General features: G+C 35.1%; 1 protein-coding gene across 1 annotated transcript in view; it reads right to left on the bottom strand.

The window, feature by feature from the left end:
• BTAF1 (B-TFIID TATA-box binding protein associated factor 1) overlaps positions 1-23,948 on the bottom strand; it is a 102,222-nt gene that overhangs the window by 60,069 nt on the left and 18,205 nt on the right. The window contains exons 5-14 of the mRNA XM_054572850.1: positions 16,968-17,131; positions 14,272-14,408; positions 11,895-12,024; positions 11,564-11,632; positions 5,903-5,992; positions 5,150-5,245; positions 4,878-5,054; positions 4,015-4,155; positions 3,094-3,218; positions 451-571 (exon numbers count right to left, since the gene is read on the bottom strand). Coding sequence (XP_054428825.1) covers positions 451-571; positions 3,094-3,218; positions 4,015-4,155; positions 4,878-5,054; positions 5,150-5,245; positions 5,903-5,992; positions 11,564-11,632; positions 11,895-12,024; positions 14,272-14,408; positions 16,968-17,131 — 1,250 coding nt within the window. The remainder of the gene's footprint in view (positions 1-450; positions 572-3,093; positions 3,219-4,014; positions 4,156-4,877; positions 5,055-5,149; positions 5,246-5,902; positions 5,993-11,563; positions 11,633-11,894; positions 12,025-14,271; positions 14,409-16,967; positions 17,132-23,948) is intronic.

Genomic DNA, 23,948 nt, shown 5'->3' with positions numbered 1-23,948 from the left:
GACTAATCCTTAAAAGGAGGCAAGTGCCAAGCAATTTCACTGTTAGTCTTTAGAAGTACTACAGAGCTTCAAATGTGACCTTCTAACCTGAGATGGATTCTTCCAACCATCAAATTATCAACTACACAGAACAAAGAGTGACTGTAACAGGTGTTTTGACAAGAAGGGACTATTCAAGCTTTCACTCAACAAATATTTACTTAGGGTCTCCTATGTGTTAAACACTATTCCAAGTGCTAGGAATACAACCTAGAGCAAAATATTAAAATAGTTCTGCCCTGGTGATTATATCCTTATGTGTCTACATGGTTACCATACGATTTCTACTACTATGTCCAGTATTCTCCTGATCTTTGGATATGTAACAAGGATAATCTAAAGGTCTGATTTATTTTGTAAAATTAATTTATATAAACTTTAAGATTACTATACATAATTATTCCTTCTTACCTGGTCCTGTGTTGATAATAATGTAAACAGAGTTTCCAGTGCTGCTCTTCGAACTGACGATATAGTGTGATGCAAAAAAGGCCAGACACGTGGAACTAAAACTGTGAGTGACTGCTGAATACTAATAAAGAAGACACAAGTTAATCTAATTATTCTCAGTTGCAACTCCATTGATACATTATCTAAATATCATTTCCTTGTGGAACTACTAATTTTTGTGATGAGTAAATTCTAAAAATATATTTTCCATATGAACATTCATTTAACACCCTCATTCTAAACTGTTATTATAGTACTAGAATAGCCAGAGCAAATACAGTCAAAAAGAAGAACAGAAATATTAATATTAGGTACTTCTATGGCACTAATATCACAAATTACCTTTATCTAATTAGAACTTTCCAATAGAGATGTTCTTATTCTCAATCTGTTCTTACCCAGGAAAATGGGACATGTATCTTAGCTCATAGTAAGCCTACACAAAATCAGGATTGTTAATCCTTACTTCTTCCCTATGAGTAACCATTAGATAAACATAATTTACATCCCCTCAGGGACTATCTCTGTGATATATCAAATGAGCTAGAAGTGGTATGGTACAAGTAGCTTTGAAATTTAGCTTGATCTAGCACTACTAAGTTAAGAAAACTCAAATATCTTCCTTCTTAGAGAGTAGATTTTAAATGGGGAAGCAAGCAAAGCCACACCTAGGCTAACAACTTGCATCACAGGATTCCTGTCACATCCATGAGTGATTTTTAAATGCTACATGGAATTAGGAAATGATTTGTCAGTAGCATTTGAAATACATATGTAACCTCTGTACAAAAAGGCATGAATAAAAAAGAATATGTCAGTGTAATTGCGGTTCTCCTCCGGAGGCCTATATTTTAATACTTTATTACTGAAAGGTTTGTATAAACAGGACTTCTTACATTAATTTACACATTTAGTACACATGCACACAGACATAAAACAGACTTGAAATATGTAAAAGCATTATAACAAAGCCTTGTTAATAGTGTAACTGCTCATGCTCCAAATGACATGCTGCATTTCTTCTTATATACACTGGAAAGTTTCTGCCAAATACCACAATGTATGAAGCAAATTTTCATATAAAGCAATTTTTTAAAAAAGATAAAAACTACATTATTTCATAATGAATTAACAGAACTTTCACTACATCCTTTCATTTTCTTACATTATCTCGCTTTTCTGACACTATCTAGCTGGTGATTTCTTTTAAAGTCCTAAGTCCTTTATTTAAAGCATGTGTCAATAAACTAAGGCCCATGATCCAAATTCATTCTACTTGGTTTTTTAAATAAAGTTTTATTGGAAAACAGATGCATTCATTCTTTCATGTATAGTCTACGGCTGCTTTTGTTTTATAGCAGCAAAGCTGAGCCATTCTAACATAGATCATATGGCCCACAAAACCAAAAATATCATTACCTGCAGAGTTGAATAGTTTTGACAAAGATAGTATGGTCCGCGAAGCCAAAAATATCATTATCTGCCTTCACAGAAAAAGTCTGCCCACCACTAAGGGTAATTAGAAAACCCTTGCATTTTGCATCTTAAGGAGGGCTTTCATGCAGACTAACCCATTTATTCTCTATAGCTTTCATTACCAATGAAGGCAACTGAAAATTAGGAAATCCCATGTATGCATTACCACCTCATTTTTTTTTTCTTTCTGTTCGCTTTTACAGGCACTTACTTTGCTATAGCAATCTGTGTGCCATCCTATGAGCTTAAATTTATCATTGAAGTACTACCAGTAGGTATTATTTGACACATTTTCTACATATTTTCATACATCTACAATTTTCATTGGAAACAGACTCACTCACAGAACCAGAAATCATTTATGATCATGATCATATGAACATTCATTAGGCTAACACCAGTAATTAATTTTTTCATCTGTGACTTTTTTAAAAGTTGTATGCAAATTTTTACTTCTGAACCTCCAAGGATACTATTAATAGAAACAACAACATTCACACGCCAGTCTAAAAGGCAGGGAATGCACTAATTAGCTGAGCTTCATTTCAAATATCAGGAAAGGAAAATAATGTGACACTAAATTTTTATTTATGTTTTTGGATTTACCCAATCTCTACCGTTGGACATTATATTACATTATTATGTACCTACTTCCTGATGGATAATTCTTGAAACCAAGAACGAGAGTTGCAATGAACATTATAAAGAAACAGTTCCTAGAGGAGGTATTTTGTGAAAAGTAATGCTGATGTTTAATGATAAATCTAACTAAGTTTATGTCACTAAACTAGGCTAAAATTCTGTATTCTGGGTCTAGAGTGAAAATAATATACAATTATTATATTTTTGAAATCAACTATTATAAGATGCATAATGTGAAGAATTCTCTAACAGAAGTAACCAAAGGGTAAAAAAATATGACCTTTTTAAGCTCTTTCCCCAAATATGCCAGTGGCTCGATAGTTGGGGGGGAGGAAAAAAAAAAGCAATCTTTGGCACCCCCAACTTATATTATCATTCCTAAAGGTAATTATTACTGTTCCTTTTTTAAAGGTAATTATTATTTGTTCCAGCTTAAATATCTGGAAATTTATAAATACTTTTCACTTTATTCCACTAAATAATTACCTGCACTGTTGGACCTGAGGATAAGTTAACAGGGATGAAAGAAGAGTCATAATACTATTTGTTGACGCTGTTAGATCATCTAGTTCCAGAAGAGCATCCCATAATGTGTTTATAATGAAGGGTACCTATAAGATCAATTATCAAGAAATCAGTTACTAATTTTACACAAAATATTCACAAGCCATGCCAGGTTGTATCCTTCGTGTCACTACTGATTCAGCAACATATACAGTCCCAATGACTGTGCATTGTGCCAGTATTAGGCAGAGTTAAGGAGATATTATTTGCCTTTAACATTTCCCTATCCGTTTTTAATGTCATTCACATCTACTCTGAAACTTCACTTCCTAACCAGATTCACAATGGGAGGGAGAATTCAGTAAATAAGATAGCCAATACTTTATTTTATGTAAAAATCTAAACTTTAAAAAGAATACAGTATAGACACACAAGATCTGACTCTGTAATTGTATTTACAATAGAACTAAAGACAAATTTTGTTTGTAAAATACTGCTTGCTGCACTTCCAAATATTCATGTCCTGGTTTTGATAATACAAAGGAAACTCAGATAGACCTTGAAAGAGGCACTTCAAAATATGAGACCAGATTTAAAAACCAAATTCAAAACAAATAAAAATCGCATGTCTAAAAACCAAGAGTGAAATAGAGAAAAAATGTTCGCTTTTTTTCCTCAGGGAAGTTCCCCACATATTGTGTACACAAATATGAGGTAGATTAGCAGACACAATTCACTCTTTCCAAGGCTAGTATATAATTGATAACACATACATCAGAGAAGGTTGTTGTAAGAAAAACACAGGATAAAGGAGGAAAAAAGTACTCAATGTTTTTCCTAATACTTTACACCTCAAATGTAAACAAGCTCTACAAGAAGAACATACAAAAATATTAAATTCACCTTTTGTGTCTGAAGATACACGAGGCTTTCTACCACAGGTACTAATGATGCTGCAGCAACAGCTCTGACATCATCATCAAGGTCCTGGAGTCCTTCAATTATTTTACTTAAAACTTTAGGCAATAAAGTATCAATTACATCCTGTAAAACAATACATCAAAACAAATTAACTTTCTGCAGTACAAGTATTGTGCTTAAACATTTTTATTAAACTTGCCATATGAAAACAAATTCCAATCTTTATTAAAAAAGCATCACATAAAGTGAAAAGTAACACCATTAGAAGACTATCTAGCTAATCTTATTTGAAAAAGACTACAAAAGTATCAAATACTTTACTACTGAGTATGACTTAAAACATCAGAACATGTTATCAAGGTAAGACTATATATATATATATATACACACACACACACACACACACATATATAGCCCTGGTACTAAAACCGTACCTTGTATTTCTCATTCAACCTCACTAACAACCAAAGACTATGAGAAGAGGAAAAGAAAAGCCAGCCCCTTCCTGCTTCTCTTTATTCCAATCTACTCTCTTTTCAAGTTCCCCAACAGAGCTAGCGCTCAGAGGCCACTCCTGTGTGATCATACAAGATGGAATCTCACACCTAGAATTAGTCTTGCAATGAACCAGGAACAGGTTTCCAAACCTAATTCATCATCTTTTGATTTGTACTTCAATTCTTATTAGCATCACCTATCTCTATGACACTACCTCAAGAGGGCAAATCTTGAAGGACTGACTTATCTGTAACACCCAGAATTTAGAGCCATTTCATATAATTCATAAAAATGAATTAAGAACGGAAAAACTCTTCCATATATGCTTCAAAAAGTTAAGTGTTTACCTGACGAACTGCCAGAGCATATTTTATTCCTAGCAGACCACCATGTCTAACTTCCCATTGTTCTTGTGTAAGTAATTTAAGCAGAACATCGACAGTCTTATGAACTCCTGTTTCATTCATGTGTTTTAACACCACACCTAGTGTTTGAGCACAAGTTTCACGAACTGGTGCCACAACCTGAAAGCGAAAGAGAGAACTTTTACTTGCAAAAAAGCTTACTTTGCTGAATTTGAAATTTGATCGGGCAAAGCCTCCCTCATGTGATAACTTACTTCATCAGAAACGAAGTCTCCAAATCTGTCTAATGCGAAAACACAGAGGAGTCTAATAACCAAGTCTTCCAACCATTCTTGATGCTGCTGAATCATCTGTTAAACAATCATTTTTTAGTAACAAAGATAACACTTTACATTGCAGGCTGGGGAAACATATTAGGTCCAAACAAAAATTAAAATATTAGGATGGGTTATTATAGCTATAGGAACAATAATCAAACTATATTAGAGTTCCAACTGCTATCTTTAATATTAGCCACATCCTCTTTATTAATTAACTTCAGATACACTACACCAAAATCTTTAAAATTCATGAATTTCATTATATTACTTGCACTTCAAGAAAAATTAAGAAATTCCTTAGGGTTTCTCTATTATCAATTGTATGTTATTTATCTACTATCAATCCTGTTACCAGCGTCTCCATGCTACATCAATCATATTACTCACTGACCTCTAAATTTTCCTCTTATTCATCTCATTGTACTTTCCAATCTATTATATACTGCTAAAATACTACTGCTTCTATATATTTTTCCACTCAATGTTTCTGAACATCTTTCCCCTGAACTCATTCTTCCTGTCTATAAAAAGACTTCTTCCGAATCTTTTTACTTTTCCCTCATTGCTTTTCAGTATTTATTATTTACCTCTCATTACTACTTCATGTCACATGCTCTGTTACCTCTCTAATTGGAAAAAGAGCCAACTGCTGAAACTTGATAATAACTGTGGCTTTATTACACTTACCTCTTCTAAAGTACTGTCTCCCATTTTACCACCGCTTTTCCCATGAGCTTTAAGGATTTCCCTAAGTCCAGTGCCTGCACCATGTCGAACCTAAGAAGAACCAGGAAGCAAATGTCAGAGGTTAAATGCTTAAGAAACTGAGTTTAACTTTTCTTTCATTTGAAAAGGGAATATTATATTTTTAAGAAATTAGAATAAACTAGGTAGCATTTCACAAGAAGGCCTTTTCCTTCTACTATCCAAGGGGAATTACATATATAAATTTTACAATTTTGATTATAAGGAATGTTTTTTAAATCAAGCTAAGAAAATAAATATTCTTTTTATATATATGTACATATATATATATTCCACTTGGTTTTCCCTCCTCTACCCTTTATCTGTATTCAGCATTACTGACACTAAAAAACAAAGTATCTCATATTGTTCCTTATAGCCCCAAAATCAGTATTTTACCAATACACGCATCAAAACTAAGTTCTATAGTCACTAGTGTTAGGCATCACAGGAAGACAATTCAAATAAAATATCACATGACTAATGCTTCACCTTAGCCCTGTAAGCCCTCAGAAGTGTCATTTGAAATGGAGGAATCAGGCCACTGACACTGTACCCACTTACTCAAGAATCCATGTGAGTTAAAACTTGAAGAGCTTTAAACAGAGATACAACAAGGAGCAGAAAGATTTCTAAAAGGTACTCCAAACAGGTGCTTTTAAAATTACCCAGAGGCCAATCTAAGTAGAACAGAATGATTTGAGGCCACCAATCCTCAATTTTAACCAGGGCAACTTCACTCTCATCTCTTTTACATACAGGGACCTAATAAAGATTATCTTTGAAAAAATGTTTCCAAGTTAAAAAGCTGGTGTGGAAACTACAGCTTTTAATCAAAACTGTCCACTTCCAAAGGAAATTTTTATAGTCTGGGAGAGATATACAAGTCCTTGTATTATAGTAAAAAGAAATGAACAAGTCACCACAGAAATACAACAAAAATTACATGAAAGGTGAAAATCAGTCTAAAGTCTTCTACTTGGTGAGTAATATAAAATGCCTTGAGCAGTGGTCCTGAGAGCAACATAGAGATGAATAAGGACAATGACGAAAGAGATTATGCTTGATATGATTCCCTTCATTAGCAAAGAAAATAAAGCTGAGATAAACTGTAATGAAGAAATCATAGACAGTGAGACTGGTAGGAAGGGGAGAAATTCGAAAAGAGCTGATGACGCTCCCATAGGCAATGGTGAGATTCTGAAGAGATATTCAGTTGCAGGGGTTCCTCATGGAGCACCCAGCTCAGGTGATCATGGAGAGCATTGGGTCCTACAGGACACCTACTACATAAGGCCACCCTACTAAGACTGGGAGTCATAGCACATCTCACTAATACACAAAGAGGCAGCCAAAATAGGGAGACAAAGAAAAAGGCCCCAAATGAAAGACCAGGAGAATTCTCCAGAAAAAGAGCTAAATGAAATGGAGACCAGCAATTTATCAGATATAGAGGTCAAAAAAACAAAAAACAAAAAAGGTTATAACAATGCTCAAGGAACTTAGTGACAACTATAACAGCATAAAAAGGACATAGAAAACATAAAAAAGGAACCAGTCAGAGATGAAGAATACAATACCTGAAATGAAGAACACACTGGAAGAAATAAACAGTAGGTAGGGTGAAGCAGAGGATCAAATCAGCAATTTGGAAGACAAGGTAATAGAAAACACCCAATCAGAGTAGAAAAAAGAAAAAAGAATTTTAAAAAATGAGGTGAGGAAATTTAGACTTCTGGTCAAGATGGCAGCACAGGTAAACATGGCTTATCTCCTTGCACAACCACATCAAAATTATAACTAAATTATAGAACCATCACTCAGAACTGGCAGAAATCAAGTAGAATGGAAGTCTGACAACTACAGAATTAAAGAAACCACATCCATCCAGACTGGTAGGAGGTACCGAGACATCGAATGGGCTGGTACCACATCAACATGTGATGGATAAAAAATTTGGGAGGGGTATCTCAGGAGCAAGGAGTCCCAGCCCACATCAAGACACATCATAATTAAAATGGCCAAGATTAAAGACAAAGAAAGAACCCTAAAAGCAGAAAGAGAAAAAGTTAGTTAACTACCACGGAGCTCCCATAAGACTGTGAGCTGATTTCTCAACAGACATTTCAGGCTAGAAGACACTGGCATGAAATAGTCCAAGTTATGAAAAGCAAGGACCTACAACCAAGGCTACTTTACCCAGTAAGGCTGTCATTTAAAATTGAAGGAGAAATAAAAAGCTTCACCAACAAAAGAAAGCTTCAAGTTCATTACCACCAAACCAGTACTACAAGAAATGTTAAAAGGTGTTCTTTAAGAAGAAGGAAAAACATCAGAGGAACATAGATAAAAGGATAAAATTGCAATAAATACATACCTATCAATGATCATTTTAAATATAAATGGCTTAAATGCGCCAATCAAAAGACACAGGGTAGCTAAATGGATAAGAAAACAAGACTCATATATATATATATATACATGCTGTCTACAAGAGGCCCACCTCAGAATGAAAGATATACACATATTAAAAGTAAAGGGATGGAAAAGATATTTCATGCAAATGGAAATGAAAAAAGAGTTGGGGTACAAGTACTTATATTGGACATAACAGGCTTTAAAACAAAAGCTATAGTAAGAGACAAAGAAGGATATTACATAATTATAAAGGAAGCAATCCAACAAGAGGATATAACCCCTGTAAACACTTATGAGCCCAACATAGGAACACTGAAATATATAAAGTAAATCTTGATGGACATAAAGGGAGAGATCAACAGTAATACAGTCAGAATAGAGGACTTTAACAACCCATTGGCATCAATGGCTAGATCTCCCAGACAGCAAATCAACAGGGAAACAGGCCTTAAATGACACACTAGATCAAATGGATTTAAATGATATCTAGAACATTCCACCCCAAAGCAGCGTAATATACATCCTTTACAAGTTCACATGGAACATTTTCTATGACAGACCATATGTCAGGACACAAAACAAGTCTCAATAAATATAAGAAGACTGAAATCATATCAAGAATCTTCTCTGACCATAGTGGCATGCAACTTGAAATCAATCACAAGAAAGCAAACAAAAACCACACAAAGACATGGAGGCTAAATAACAAGTTAATAAATGACTCAGTTAACAATGAGATCAAGGAAGAAACCAAGATACCTTGCAACAAATGAAAATGAGAACACAACAACCAAAAATCTATGGGACACAGTGAAATTCGTCCTAAGGGGGAAATCCACAGTATTGCATGCCTACTTCAAGAAACAAGAAAAACTCAAACTATCTAACTTTACATTTAAAGGAACTAGAAAAAGAACAATAAAACCCAACGTGAGTAAATAAAGGAAATAATAAAGATCAGAGCAGAAATAAATGAAATAGAGTCTTAAAAAAACAATAGAAAGACCAATACCAAGAGCTGGTTCTCTGAAGAGATAAACAAGATGGACAAACCTTTAACCAGGCTCATCAAGAAAAAGAGAGGACCCAAATAAATAAAATCAGAAATGGGAGAGGAGAAGTAACTCACTCCACAGAAATACCAGGAACTGTAAGAAAATATTATGAACAACTACATGCCAACAAATTGGACAACCTGGAAGAAATGCATAAATTCCTAAAATACCCAATCTTCCAAAACTGAATCAGGAAAAACGAGAATCTCTGAATAGATTACAACTAGTAAAGTTAAAGCAGTAACCAAAACACACCCAGCGGACAAAAGTCCTGGACTGGATGACTTCACAAGAGACTTATACCACACATTTAAAGAAGAATTAACATCATTAAAATGTCTATACTACCCAACGCAAGCCATAGATTCAATGCAATTCCTATTAAGATATCAATGGTGTATTTCACAAAACTATAAAATATATTCCAAAAATTTACATGGAACTACAAAAGACCCTGAACAGCCACAGCAGTCTTGAGAAACAACAAAGTTGGAGGAATCATGCTACCTGATATCAAACTATACTACAAGGTCATGGTAATGAAAACAGCATAATACTGGCGTAAAAACAGACATATAAATCAAAGAAACGGAATAGAGAGCTGAGAAATAAACCCATGTCTTTATGGTCAATTAATATTTGACAAAGAAGGCAAGAACAGAAAATGGAGTAAAGACAGTCTATACAATAAATAGTGTTGGAAAATTGAACAGGTCCATGCAACAAAAATGAAACAAGACTACTATCTTATACCATACACAAGAATAAGCTGAAAATGGCTAAAAGACTTAAATGTAAGTCGCAAAACCATAAAAATCCAAAAGAAAACACAGGCAGTAAAACCTCGGACATTTCTACTAGCAATATTTTTTCAAATGTATCACTTTGGGCAAAGCAAACAAAAGAAAAAAAAAACACAAATGGGACTACATCAAATTAAAAAGTTTTGCAGGGCAAAGGAAACCATCAACAAATGAAAACACAATCCACTGAATGGAAGAACACATTCGCCAATGATACGTGCGATAAAGGGTTAATATCCAAAATTTGTAAAGAATTTATAAAATTTAACACCAAAAAAAACAAACAATCCAATTTACAAATGGGCAAAGGACTTGAATAGACACTTCTCCAAAGGGGACATACTGGTGGCCAAGAGACACATGAAAAGATGCTCAATCTCACAAACCATCAGAGAGATGCAAATTAAAACCACAATGAGATATCACATAATACCTGTCAGAATGACTACCAGCAATAAATGAACAAACGATAAGTGCTGGCAAGGATGTGGAGAAAAGGGAACCCTCATGCACTACTGGTGAAAATGCAGACTGGTGCAGCCACTGTGGAAAGCAATAAGGAGCGCTACCACAAAAAATTAAAAATGGAACTGCCTTATGACCCAGTGAGTCCACTTCTGGGTATATATCTGAAGAAACCTGAAACACTAATTCAATAGAATATATGCACCGCTATGTTCATTGCAGCATTATTTACAAGAGCCAAGATCTGGCAGCAGCCCAAGTGCCCATCAGTAGACGAGTGGATTAAAAAAACTGGTACTTTTACACCGTTGAAATACTACTTAGCTGTAAAAACGAAGGAAATCTTACCTTTTACGACAGCATGGATGGACCTGGAGAGTACTATACTAAGTGACATAAGCCACTCAGAGAGAGACAAGTATCATATGATTTCACTTGTATGTGGAATCCAATGAACAAAATAACCTAACAAACAAACTAGAAACTGACTCATTTTACAAAGAATAGACTGACAACTATCAAGAGTGGAGGGAGTTGAAGGGCTGGATGAAAAAGCTCAAGGAATTAAGGAAACAAACAAATGAAAAAACAACTCTGAGACACACTCAACAGCATGGCGATTACCAGAGGAAAAGAGGAGTGAGGGGAGGTAGAAGAGGGAAGAGGGGAAAATAGTGATGGAAGGAGACTTGGGGTGGTGAACACACAATATAATATACAGAGGATGTATTACAGACTCTACACCCAAAACCTACATATTTTTATTAACCAATGTCATCCCAATAACTTTACAATAAAAAATAATACTGAAAACATTTTTAAAATACCTAAAAAAAAAAAAGAGAAAAGAAAAGAAGTCATACCTCCCAGGAGGGATTAAAAAGGTCATTGCAAAGTTCTTCACAAAAGCTCTCCAAAGGCCATTCATTTGTCTAAATAAGAAAAATAAAATTAGTACTAAGATCTATTTTATGCTAATAATTGAAGTATTAATAAAGTGCTTTTATCTGGAGGTCTAGTAATAATAGTTTTTTAAATTTTTAAGTAATTAAAATTTTTATTAATGAAGTAAAGATATAAGAGTTTTAATAACATTTCTTTCTGTTAACAGATTATTAAATACCATCCACTGACATATTAGTATGAAAAGATGATTCACAATTTCAAAGGACACTTTAGGGCATTTCATAGTACCTCTTCAATTAAGGAAGAACTGTCTGGAATATTATCAATCAAGACTTTGGAATCATTTGCAGACTGATTAATAACAACATTTGCTATTTTTCGTCTCTTTTCTTCTGGTTCTCCATCAGTGCTATCATTGCTAAAAAAGAAAGTCACCATTTAAAACACGAATAAGGATAATGAGAACCACAATGAATGTAAGAGAATACATCATTTGAACAAATGTTTTGTCATATTCTGCTTACATGCTTTACCTATAATTTCATGTATCAAATAATCAAAATTAACCACTTAAAGTTTTTTGAGCAAAAATATCCTACTACTTTTATTGACAAATATAAAATAATCAATGAATTCTTGCTTTCAAACTGGATCTCAAATCTAACAACACTTTTTTTCCTTCCTCTCTAGAACTAGTTCTTCTTTTTATTTTAAACTCCCTTGGTCTAACAACCTAAATCTAGCCTAGCATAACTGTTTTAGGCTTTTGTACCCAGGAAAAAAGTAATATACTGAGTGATATTCTATAATTTTACTAGTTTTTAAAAAACACAAAAGACAACTGATCAATGAAAAATGTGTCTAGAAAATTTGAGGAAGTGTTATTTTATGACTTAAAGACCAAAAATATTGAGGCTACCCTCATAACAAAATATTACAAAGGAGAAGACAAGTAAAACTATTCAGAATTAATGAAAAGGAACAAATTAGCACTGTTGAGGTATATACAGCATTATTTTCTACAAATATTCCCTCCCCATATTAACAGTGTAATTTGTTTGGCCAACCATTTTTTTCTATAAAGTAATGCATAAAATCTGAGCCTCTCTAATCTTACTCCTTACCGTTTTTAATCTAATTCTCTCCAATCTAGCCACATTGGTCACTCTACTATCCTTAAACTTGTTAGGCATGTTTCTACTTCCAGGCATTTGCCCTTATTATTCCCTCTATGTGGAATGCCTTTCCAAAATACAGAATCCTCACTTCTTTCAGGTCTCCACTGAAAAGTCAATTTTGTGAATCCTTGCTTGACCAGCCCATTTAAATTTTAAACTCTCTTTCCACAAAACATTTCACATGTTCCTTACTTGCTTTATCTCTTTTTTCTTTCTTATTCCTTACCATTAACATGTGATTTAGTTATTTATCTTGTTCTTCATCTCTCTTTCCCTCTAGAAAGCAAGCTCTACAAAAGCAGAAATCTTATCTGTTTTATTCACCACTGGATGCTGAGGGCCTAGTACAGTATCTGGCATATAAAGATATTGAGTCAATATCTGGGGAATGAACAATTCACAAACCTGAAAAATAAGGTTTACCCAATATTCCAGTATTTGGATAAAAATGCTTATATAAATAAAAGCCAGTGGAAACAATTACTAGGTTACCATACTATCCTAATGAGCTCTTAAGTTAAAAAAAAACCCCATAGTTAATAAGCAATAAAGATTCTGTACTTAAAAATAAAACAACCTCATATAAAAATTTGTATCAAGTAGATGTTTATTATTTATCCTCCTTTGTGCCTAGCTTTCACACTTACTTTTTAGTTATATATGAATGAGAAGAACAAAATGTCATCTGTAACAAACATTTATTTCATAGGCTCTCGTGTTTAATTCATTTGCTCAAACACTGCTTGAATACCACTAAAAATTCTGATATAATAGAGCTGAGTAGGGGCCAAGAAATCTGCATTTTAACAAACCCCTCAAAATGCTTCTAAAGAGGGTTTAGAAGCATAAAGAACCCTAAAGAGGGTTGTTTTGAACCATCCTTTGAGAAATGCTGCTCCAAGCCATGCACAGATACCACTTTTATTAACTCACTAAGAATGTGAAGACCATGAGATTACCAGAGTTCTTTCCTACGTTATTACGTAAATAAGCCCAGATTATTACCTGCTCTCTGGTTTAGTCTCCAGCCTAGGGAACAGCTGATGTAATACTGTAATAGTTCTCACTTTACTAATGCAGTATTCTTTACTTGTGCCCTTAGACCATCATCCCTCTGTCTTCACTCTTTATTGCTCTCATTTCCGTCCACTCATCCTAGCTGTACTGCCCTTCTATTTCTTCAATATTCCACAATTAAGGCATTTACACTGTTGCCTCTGCCTGGAATATGCTCCCCTTGAAAAACCTTCAGCCCTCATCCAGATTTCATAAGTAGTAACAAAAAATATCTGCACATGTAAAGTCTTCTGGAAAGTTGTCCTAGTCCCTAGTAATAGTATATACTCTCTGACAGTTGAACAAGACAATCCAAATGGTACTTCACAGCTAGAGACAACGTCAGCAAAATGTTTTTAGAGATCAGGCAGACACACATTTAAGCTATACAGTATCACTGTTTTAAATGAATAGCACAAAAAGATTACTACCTCTTCTCATTAGTTTCCACTGCATCCCTGGATCTCTGTTTTGCAAATAACTTGGCCATTCTTTTAGCTTTGTTCTTTTGTCTATTGCTCATTCCTGCTCGAAATTCTGAGTCAATCAATTCAGCTGCCTGAAGAGTCTAAAAGAATAAAAGAATAACGAGTTTGAACTTTAGAAGTTAAAATAAATATCCACCGAATCACAGCCTTAGAAGAGGACTAAGTGTACAAATTTCACTATATACAAATTGATCAAATTCTTTTTTGACAGCTTCATGCTATTTTAGTGTATGGCTGTACCATAATTTTACTCTCTTCTTCCTTCCTTATTCTTCCTATTTCCAATAGATTCTCATGTGTTTCTTAACTTTTCCTATGTCATAGATGTGGCACAAATGTATGATCCTAATCCACAGAGAGGGCTTTGAAGAGGAGAGATTTCAAAATAACTGTAATACCAACCAAAAATTATAAGAATAAAGAATGTAAATGAAAGAAACTAGTAATTTTCACCTGCTGGAAAAAAATTAAAATATTTATAGCCAGAAGTGACTGGTCCAGTATCCTATAGTCAACTTACCCCATAAGCTCTCTTATTCTTAAGTACTCATTGCGTATTCTTTTTGATCTCTTCTCCATACATGGAAGACATTGTAAAGGCTGTGAGTTAGAAAAGCTTTAAGCCCAAGTCTAAAAATCTGTTCTGCCTTTAACTGATTAAGATACAAATGAAGCCCTGACCGGCATGGCTCAGTTGGTTGAGCATCATCTCACAAAGTGAAAGGTCACCACTTTGATTCCCAGTCAGGACACGTCCCTGGGCTACCGGCCTGATCCATGGTTGGGGGCATGAGGGAGGTGACTGATTGATGTTTCTCTTACACATCAGTGTTTCTCTCCCTCACTTTCTCCCTCCCTTCCCCCCTCTCTAAAAAGTTCAAATGAAAATCCAAATAAAATTTACCATTTCACAACCATTTAAGGTCACTGGTGTGGATGCCAAGCTACAGCCTTGATCTAGGGACTACAGGCACTTATAAAAGGCAGTGAGAATGAGCCTATGGCAATTCCTTGGATCTTTCAAACTATAAAATGGCTGTTGCCTATCCCATGTCAAACTATTCGGTATATAGATCATATTCTCTATTACACCCGCCATTTATTTTCTTACACCATGTCCAATTACCACACTGTGATCATAGAACTTTTTGTTCTCCTGTATTTTCTTTTCTTTTTCATTTACATCTTAAGCTTCCTTTTGTAGCCAATTTCTTTCCATTTCCTGCTGGCTTTCATTATATTTTCTGCCTCTTTACACTCCTTCCTCCCTATAGTATGTGTAATACATGTAATTTTTTGTCTGCAAGTTATTCACCATCTGCCCTTGCCAGGTAGCTCAGTTGGTTGGAGCATGATCCCACACACCAAAAAGCTGCAGGGTAGATTCCCAGTCAGGGCACATACTGAAGTTGCAAATTTGATCCCCGGGTGGGGCATGCACAAGAGGCAACTGACTGATGTTTCTCACATTGATGTTTCTCTCTCTTCCTCTCTCTAAAATCAGTAAAACATATCATCAGATGAGGATTAAATAAAAAAGCTATTCATCATGGCACACCCCCAACCCTAAAATATATATTGTAGTTTACAAATTTGAATGGTTAAGAGAACCGCTAGTTTAAAGGCAAATAGACCATTCTCAACTTAAGCAAAGGGAATGAAAAGGTAAGGGTTTCATGACTGTAAAGCAGGAAATCCTAACAGAGCTGGCTCAAATAACCTACAAGGATATTGCAGGGGCAAGAGAAATGGTACTGAACCGCTGAAAAGTAACATTACAGTTATATGTGAATTTTTCTGAGGAGAAAGCTGCAGCTTTTACTGGAGCCTACAAAGAGTCTGAGGCACGCACACATGCGCGCTCACACAAGACACACACACGTATGCGCACGTGCACCCACTGGGAATTAAAAGAATAGAAAGAAAAGGAGGAATACAGAACAAAGTTATGGTATAGCCACCAACAAAATAGCCTGCAGCTGTCAAAAAAAGAATGTGATCAATCTGTATATACTGATATTTAAGCTACGTGAAGCAGGTAAAAGTAAACATGGCTTAAAAGGACATATATACTTGTATATACATAGAAAACTTCAAGAAGGACACACAAATAAAAAAAGGTTGCCTATGGCATACGGGGACATAGGTGTCTATCAATTATTGGAAAGAATTTCTTTTACTTCATAGTGTATATCCTTTTGCATTGTTTAAAGATCCTTTTTATGTTTGTTACTTTTTCAAATTAAAAAATGAATCACAGCTCTAAAGATTTTAGTATCACATCTGACTATGATAGCCCTTACTATCTCCCACTCTCTCAAACATTCGCTTTTGTCCTTTGCTAAAAAACAAAGAAAAGAACAATTGGTGCAATTAGGATCTCTTAATATTAAGAGGCTCCTAAAATTTCACCACAGCTTTGATCTAATATACCAGTTCTTACAAGGTAGGTTGAACTTCTGTCCCTTTAAAATCTGTCACCAGAAATCCAATTTATGGAGATATTACATATGGTGGCACTAAGCAGCAATGAATAGAATTAAGGATAGCATTTTATTGTAAAATTGCAATTGCACCGCAAAATGAAGCAAGCCCTTTTTATCATTACTTAAAATCAAACAAATAAAGGTTTTACCTACAGGTTGTTTGTTTACAAGGGCTGCTGAAATAGGGGTATAATCCAAATCTTCATCATTGAAGAGTTCTTCAGTACTCATTCCAATGGCTTCTCCCATATTAAGACCAAGTTTCTTCTGTAATAGTTTTCGTTGGCGTGCTATCCTCTCTTTAGGATCCACTTCACCTTTAAACAGAGAAGAAATACATTTCCTTCAAATTAGTTATGAAGTGTTCTAATATATGAAGATCAGACTTGATTAAAATACAAAAAAATTTTAACTATTAAAACACCCCTCCTGACAATAAGGAAATCATACTTCTTGTCTCAGAATATGTCGTCAAGTTCTATTACCTACGATTAGAAAAGAGTGTATTATCTAACAAAAAACTCAAGTAGTTTTCACTGAGACTTCCCTATTGCCCCACTGTCAACTACCAAGTATATATAAAATGAGATCCATCCTATGGAAAAAAAAATCTTATTTTATAGCTACACCTTGTACATTCTCTAAAAGATCTAACCAAGCTAAAAAAAAGAAAAAATCTAGATTTTATTTGACAGTAAAGATCTCAACAAACACATGCTTATTCCAAATGTGGTCTTTATATATTCTGAGAGGACACAGCCCTAATAACCCAAATAACAAAGATAAAGGCATAAAAGCAGATGGAGTTTAAATGTCTCAACTATAACCTATTAATACTTCAGTGGAAAACAGATCAAAAGGTATTATTTTTAAAATAAAAATTTACACCCTGGCTGGTGTGGCTCAGCAGATTGAGTGCTGGCCTGTGTATCGCAGGGTTGTTAATTTGATTTCCAGCCAGGGCAGAGGCCTGGGTTACAGGCCAGACCCCTCGGTTGGGGCCGTGCAAGAGGCAACAGATGGATATTCCTTGCACACTGATGTTTCTTTCCCTCTCTTTCTCCCTCCCTTCCCCTACTCTCTATAAAATAAATAAAGCCTTAAAAATAAGTAAAAATAAAAATAAAAATTTAGGCCCTGGTCACTGTGGCTCAATTGGTTGGAACATCATCCCAAAGGCTGGGGGTTTGACTCCTGGTCAGGGCACATGCTTAGATTGTAGGTTCAATCCCCGGTTGGGGCGCATATTAGAGGCAACCAATGAATGTTTCTCTCTCACATCCATGTTTCTCTCTCTCTGTTCCTCTCTCTCTAGTGTCAATAAACATATTTTTTTTTAAGTTTTGAAAAAATTTTAAAAATAAAAATTTGGGGCCCTAGACATGTGGCTCAGTTGGTTGGAGCACTGTGCCACACACCAAAAGGCTGGGGGTTTGGTTCCTGATCAGGGCACATACCTAGGTTGTGGGTTCGATCCCTGGTCAGGGCACATATGGGAGGCAAGCAATTGATGTTTCTCGCTCACATTGATGTTCCTCCCTCTCCCTCTCTCTTTCTCTCTTCCCCTCAATTAAATAAATATAATAAAGAAAAACAAATAAAATAAAAAAATTTTGAGCTTAAAATAGCTAAGTTGCAAGAGACGGCTCTACAAAATTGGAAAAAAACTTAACATTCTAAAAACAATGATCTGCTTCTAGTAACTCTCTGTTGGACTAACTCTCCACATATAATAAACTCTAGGCAAAATACTTTTAAAATAACTACCTGAGGGCACTGGAAAGAGTACAAAAGTAGGGATATACTTGGGAGAGCTGTCAATACCTGGAAGAAGGGCATGGCACTGGGTGAGTTTCCCAATTTTGCAGCTTTTAACCTTAGGATATGTGGGGCAGCTAAGAGCTGGATAAATAACCCAGTCCTTCTGGCTTGAAGAACTAGAGGAAAGAGAGTCAGGGGTCAGTCTAGCCACTGAAAGATAGAGAAAACCCAGAAAGGAGAGTGCCAGGGAGAGGGAGAAGGACCAAATCCTGTGTACTCAGTCAAATCTCTGGCTGAATTCTGAACTATGCATGCACACAGGAGACTCCTCACAGTCCAGCTAAAAGCTAAAAACTTAACTGAGATTTGAGCTGTTGCTCACTGCAAAGGAATCTGTAATTTGAGTTTTGCCAAATTAAATGCATGCTAAAACAACCAACAAGCAAGCAAAAACCAAACCAAACAAAAACACTCTTTGGAAGAATGTAACAGAATCCAGCCAGCACAACATTATCAGCAGCACTTACAATGTGATGGATACAATCCAAAATTAACTGACATACAAAGAATAGTAACCCATTCTCAAAAGACAAGACAATTAATGGAGACCAACTCTGAAATGACCCAGATGTTGAAATCAGATGACAGGATTTTTAAGCTGAGTTTAACAATGCTCAATGTGAAGACACTGTCACAATTATAAAAATGTAGGATACCTCAATAGAGAAACAGAAACAGTACAAAGTACCCAATCTAAAGAACAGGGAGAAAAATGATTTAAAGAAGCAAACAAGCCAAAAATGAAATTAAAAGAGCAATTCTACTTACAAATAGCATCAAAAGCAAAATTTAAAACTTATATTCTAAAAACTAAATGTCCCAAACAATCCTGAAAAAGAACAACAAAGTCGGAGGCCCATGCTTCTTGATTTTAAAACTTACCACAAAGCAACAGTAACCAAGCTAATGAAGTATTGGCATAAACACAGACACCAATGGAATAGAACTGAGAATTCAGGAACAAAACAGGGTCTACAGCCAGCTGGTTTTCAACAACGGCGCCAGGTAATTCAATGGGGGAAAGAATAGTTTTCAACAAATGCTGTTGAGACAACAGGATGGCCACATACAAAAGAATGAAGTTGGACCAATAATCCCACAACACAGATAAAAATTTATTCAAAATGAATCAAACATCTGATAGCAGGAACTAAAGCTATAACACTCTTAGAAGAAAATGTAGGAGTAAGTGACCTTAGATTTGGCAACAGCTTCTAATATAGGACATCAAAAGCTTGCGAAACAAAACAAAAAGATATATTGGACTTCTTTAAAATAGTAACTTTTGTGCTTCATGAAAGTGAAAATACTACCCATAAAATGGGAGGATATGTTTGTAAATCACATATCAAATAAAAGGTTTGTGTCTAAAATGTTTATCTTACAACTCAGTAATAAAAGAACAATATTCCACTTAAAAATGAGTAAAAGATCTAAATAGTTCTCCAAAGAAGATAAATGATTGATAAACACATGAAAAAATGTTCAATATTATTAGTTATCAGGAAAATGTAAATCAAAACTATAAGATAGCACTTCCCACTCAAAAGTCAGTTAATAAGTACTGTCGAGAACATGGAGAAATCAGCACCTTTATATACTACTGGTAGAATGTAAAATGGTAGGACCACCTTGGGAAAGTTTGGCATTTTCTCAGAATGGTAATACTATAAGTGGTAAAATATAGTTGTATGACCCAGCAATTCCACTCTTATGTTGAAAACATATGTCCACACAAAAACTTGTACCTAAATGTTTACTGCAGCACTACTCATAATAGCCAAAAGGTAGAAACAACCCAAATGTCATCATTGACCAAGGAATGGATAAACAAAATGTGATTTCCATACAATGGAATATTATTCAGCTACAAAATGAAGACCACTTCACATTCTTTAGGATGACTATCATCAAAAAAATAAAACAAAACCCCCAGAAAATAACAAGTGTTGAAGTGTGTTGAAAAACCAGTTACTCTGATGTGCTGCTGAGGCATTTCACATTATGACAACCCTCCTCTTCTTACCCAGAGTCTGGACATTTAGATAAGGGCTTGAATTAAGGATTCCCACAAGTTCCCATTTTGCCTTTCCATGCACCTTTTCAAATAACCATTTAGAGCAGCGGTCCCCAACATTTTGGCATCAGGAACTGGTTTCATGGAAGACAATTTTTCCACTGATGGGGAGAGGGGCAAGGAGGCAGAGCTCAGGTGGTAATGCCAGCATTAGGCTTGTTCGCCTCCTGCTGTGCAGCCCAGTTCCTAACAGGCCATGGACAGGTACCTCACCCCTACCTCCACAGGTTGGGGACCCCTGATTTAGAGCCCTGTGGCTCAGCAGGTTAGGCATCACCCCACAAAGCAAAAGGTTGCTGATTCAGTTCTGAGTCAGGCCATGTGCCTGGGTTGCGGGCCAGGTCCCTGCTTGGCAGCGTGAGATGCAACCAATTGATGTTTCTCTCCCCCTTTCTCCTTCCCTTCACCTCTCTCTAAAAATAAATGAAATAACCACTTACAGATGAGTCTGGGAAAAATCAGTGACCTCCCTCCCAACAACCTTATAAGCAATAGGTACCAGCTACCCTGATCGCCATCTCCTGCTTACTCATGACCTGGGACAGAGGACTGCCCTTTCCCTACTCTCAGTGCCCTCACCAGCCATTTCTAGGATCTGTAAGTCATAAACCTTGTGACTTTACTTCCTTTGTGTGATTATACTGAAAATGTGCCTTCAATCAAAACAACCTGAAGTTTTCACTTCCCCATAGTGAGAGCTCAGATGCTGAGGGAGCTACCTTTGAGGGCGGTTTGTGCCTCCTCATTCAGCAGGTCACACTCTGCATAGTCTTAATTTAATACGCCAGAATCCCAACACAGCAAAGATGTGAAGAAATTTGAAACCCTGTGAATTGTTGGTAAGAATGTAAAATGGTGTAGCCACTATGAAAAATAGTATGACAGTTCCTAAAAAAATTAAAAATAGAATTAACATATGACCCAGTAATTTTACTTCTGGGTATATACCCAAAAAGTACTAAAAGCAGCAATTCGAACAGATATTTGTATACCCACATTCATAGCAGCATTACTCACAATAACCAAAAGGTAGAAGCAATCCAAGTGTCTGCTGGTGGATGAATAAATAAACAAAATGTAGTAGAAACATACAGTGAAATATTATTCAGCCTTAAAAAGGAAAGAAATTGTGACATATACTACAACATGGAGAAACCCTGAGGAAATTATATCAAGTGAAATAAGCCAGTCACAAAAGGACAAATACTGTGTGATTCCATTTATATAAAGTATATAAAGTATTCAAATTCATAAAGACAAAAAAAATAGAACAGTCATTTCCAGGGGATGAGGGAGAGAGAGAAATGGGACTTGTTTAATGGGTACAGAATTTCAGTTTTACAAGATGAAAAGAGTTCTGAAGACTGGCTGCATGACAAAGTGAGTGTACTTACTACTACTGAATGGTATGTACACTTAAAAATAGTTAAGATGGCAAATGTTATCTATATTCTACCACAATTAAAAAATGAATATATTCTACAACAGTAATAACTATTTAGAAAAAAACGAAATAGGTACTGATATATACTACAATATAGATAAACCTTGGAAACATTCTGCTAAGTAAAAGAAATTAGTCACAAAAGACCACATATTTATGATTCAATTTATATGAAATGTCCAGAATAGGCAAATCTATAGAGAAAGAAAGTCGCTCAGGGCTGGGAAGGTGAGGAAAGAAGTAGGGGGATAAAAGGGTGATAGCTAAAGTATATGGGGTTTTCTTCCTGAGGCAATAAAAATATTCTAAAATTGCAGATATCTGTGAACATATTAAAAACCAATGACTTATACATTTTAAAATGAGTGACCTGTAGAAATGTGAATTGTATCTTAATAAAGCTACTTAAAAAAAATTTAAGACTGCTCTACCCAAAGGGAAATACACTAGGACCAAAATTAAAAATTAGTCCTCTTGTTCCAGGGTAAGTCCTACTGGGAAAAATAACCTACATAACTGCAAAAGAAACTCGGACCAGCAACTAAACTAATCATGAATGTGTTCTTCATGTACATAAGAAGACAAACACAGATGAACAGACATATACAGAAAACCTAATTTTAGCATTTACATAAGCACTGTTCAGCATGCTATGACTTACCAGAATTTAAAACTGAGTTCCAAAAAATTAGGATTTCCAATCCTGCTTACATATTAGAGTCACAAGTGGAGTTTTTTCTTTTAAATACAATTTCCTAGCGCTCTCCAGATACCTATTAAGTTAGAACCTCTGGGATAAGATCTGAGTACTCTCTCTCTCTCTTTTTTTTTTTTTAAATGACAAAGGTGAAATTGACTTTTATCCCTGTCTTAGGGCCAAAGATCTCTGATAAATGTCTACGGGTACCCTAGAAAGATTTGTAAACTTACTGTTTAGGGTTAACTTTTTTTCAAATTGAAAAGTTTCTACCTCTTTAGGAAACTATGCTTTTCCGGAATTTGAGCAAATTTTCCTCTTAATTTTCTCCAAAAATAATCAAACCATATTTTTCTACAGAAACCATATTAAGAGAGAGAGAATGGGTACTTGACATTTTTTTAAGATGTACAAATTGAAGATCATTTCCTTAACTAGAGAGATATGCTTTGACTAATGATTAATTAACAACAAAACAAAACACTGTTCTGTTTTGGTTTTAGTCAAAAGGACAAATTACTTACTTACAGAAATCCACTAAAAACATCAAGGTTTTTTCCACTCAAGGCATCAATCTTGAATGGCCAAAACATTTATTTTAAATCCAGAAAGATTCTGTAAGTTTAAAGATAATGGAACAATTACCTATCCAAGATTTAGTTTTCATTTTAATTTTTTGCTTTGGTCACCAGCAAGAGTAGATCCAATTATTTAAATATTTAAAAAACATAATAAAAATAAAACTATCATACAGACTCTCAAATTTCCAGAATTGTGAAAACATTACCAATCTGTACCAATCCTGGCTTTTAAAATCTATTCAACTGAGGCCCTTGGGCAACAACTTATACTTTCTATGTTATATAAAATGGCTGCTGAAATATTAATATGTACCCATTAATAATGCACACAGGGTGGGGCAAAAGTAGGTTTACAGCTGTGTGCATGCAAAACAAAACTTATTCTTGTATCAATTTATTAATTATGGTATTATTTTCCACATCAACAACTGTAAACTTACTTTTGTCCCACCCTGCATGTATAGTACACACTCAGTTAAGGGAGGAAAAATATTCATGTGGTAGCATTAGACCA

The sequence above is a fragment of the Pteronotus mesoamericanus genome, unplaced genomic scaffold (genome assembly GCF_021234165.1).
Source record: "Pteronotus mesoamericanus isolate MK-2021 breed Mesoamerican mustached bat unplaced genomic scaffold, CSHL_Meso_final contig_24, whole genome shotgun sequence".
Classification (NCBI taxonomy): Eukaryota; Metazoa; Chordata; class Mammalia; order Chiroptera; family Mormoopidae; genus Pteronotus; species Pteronotus mesoamericanus.
Note: the sequence above shows the minus strand (reverse complement) of the source record. Positions and strands in the feature narration are given on the sequence as shown.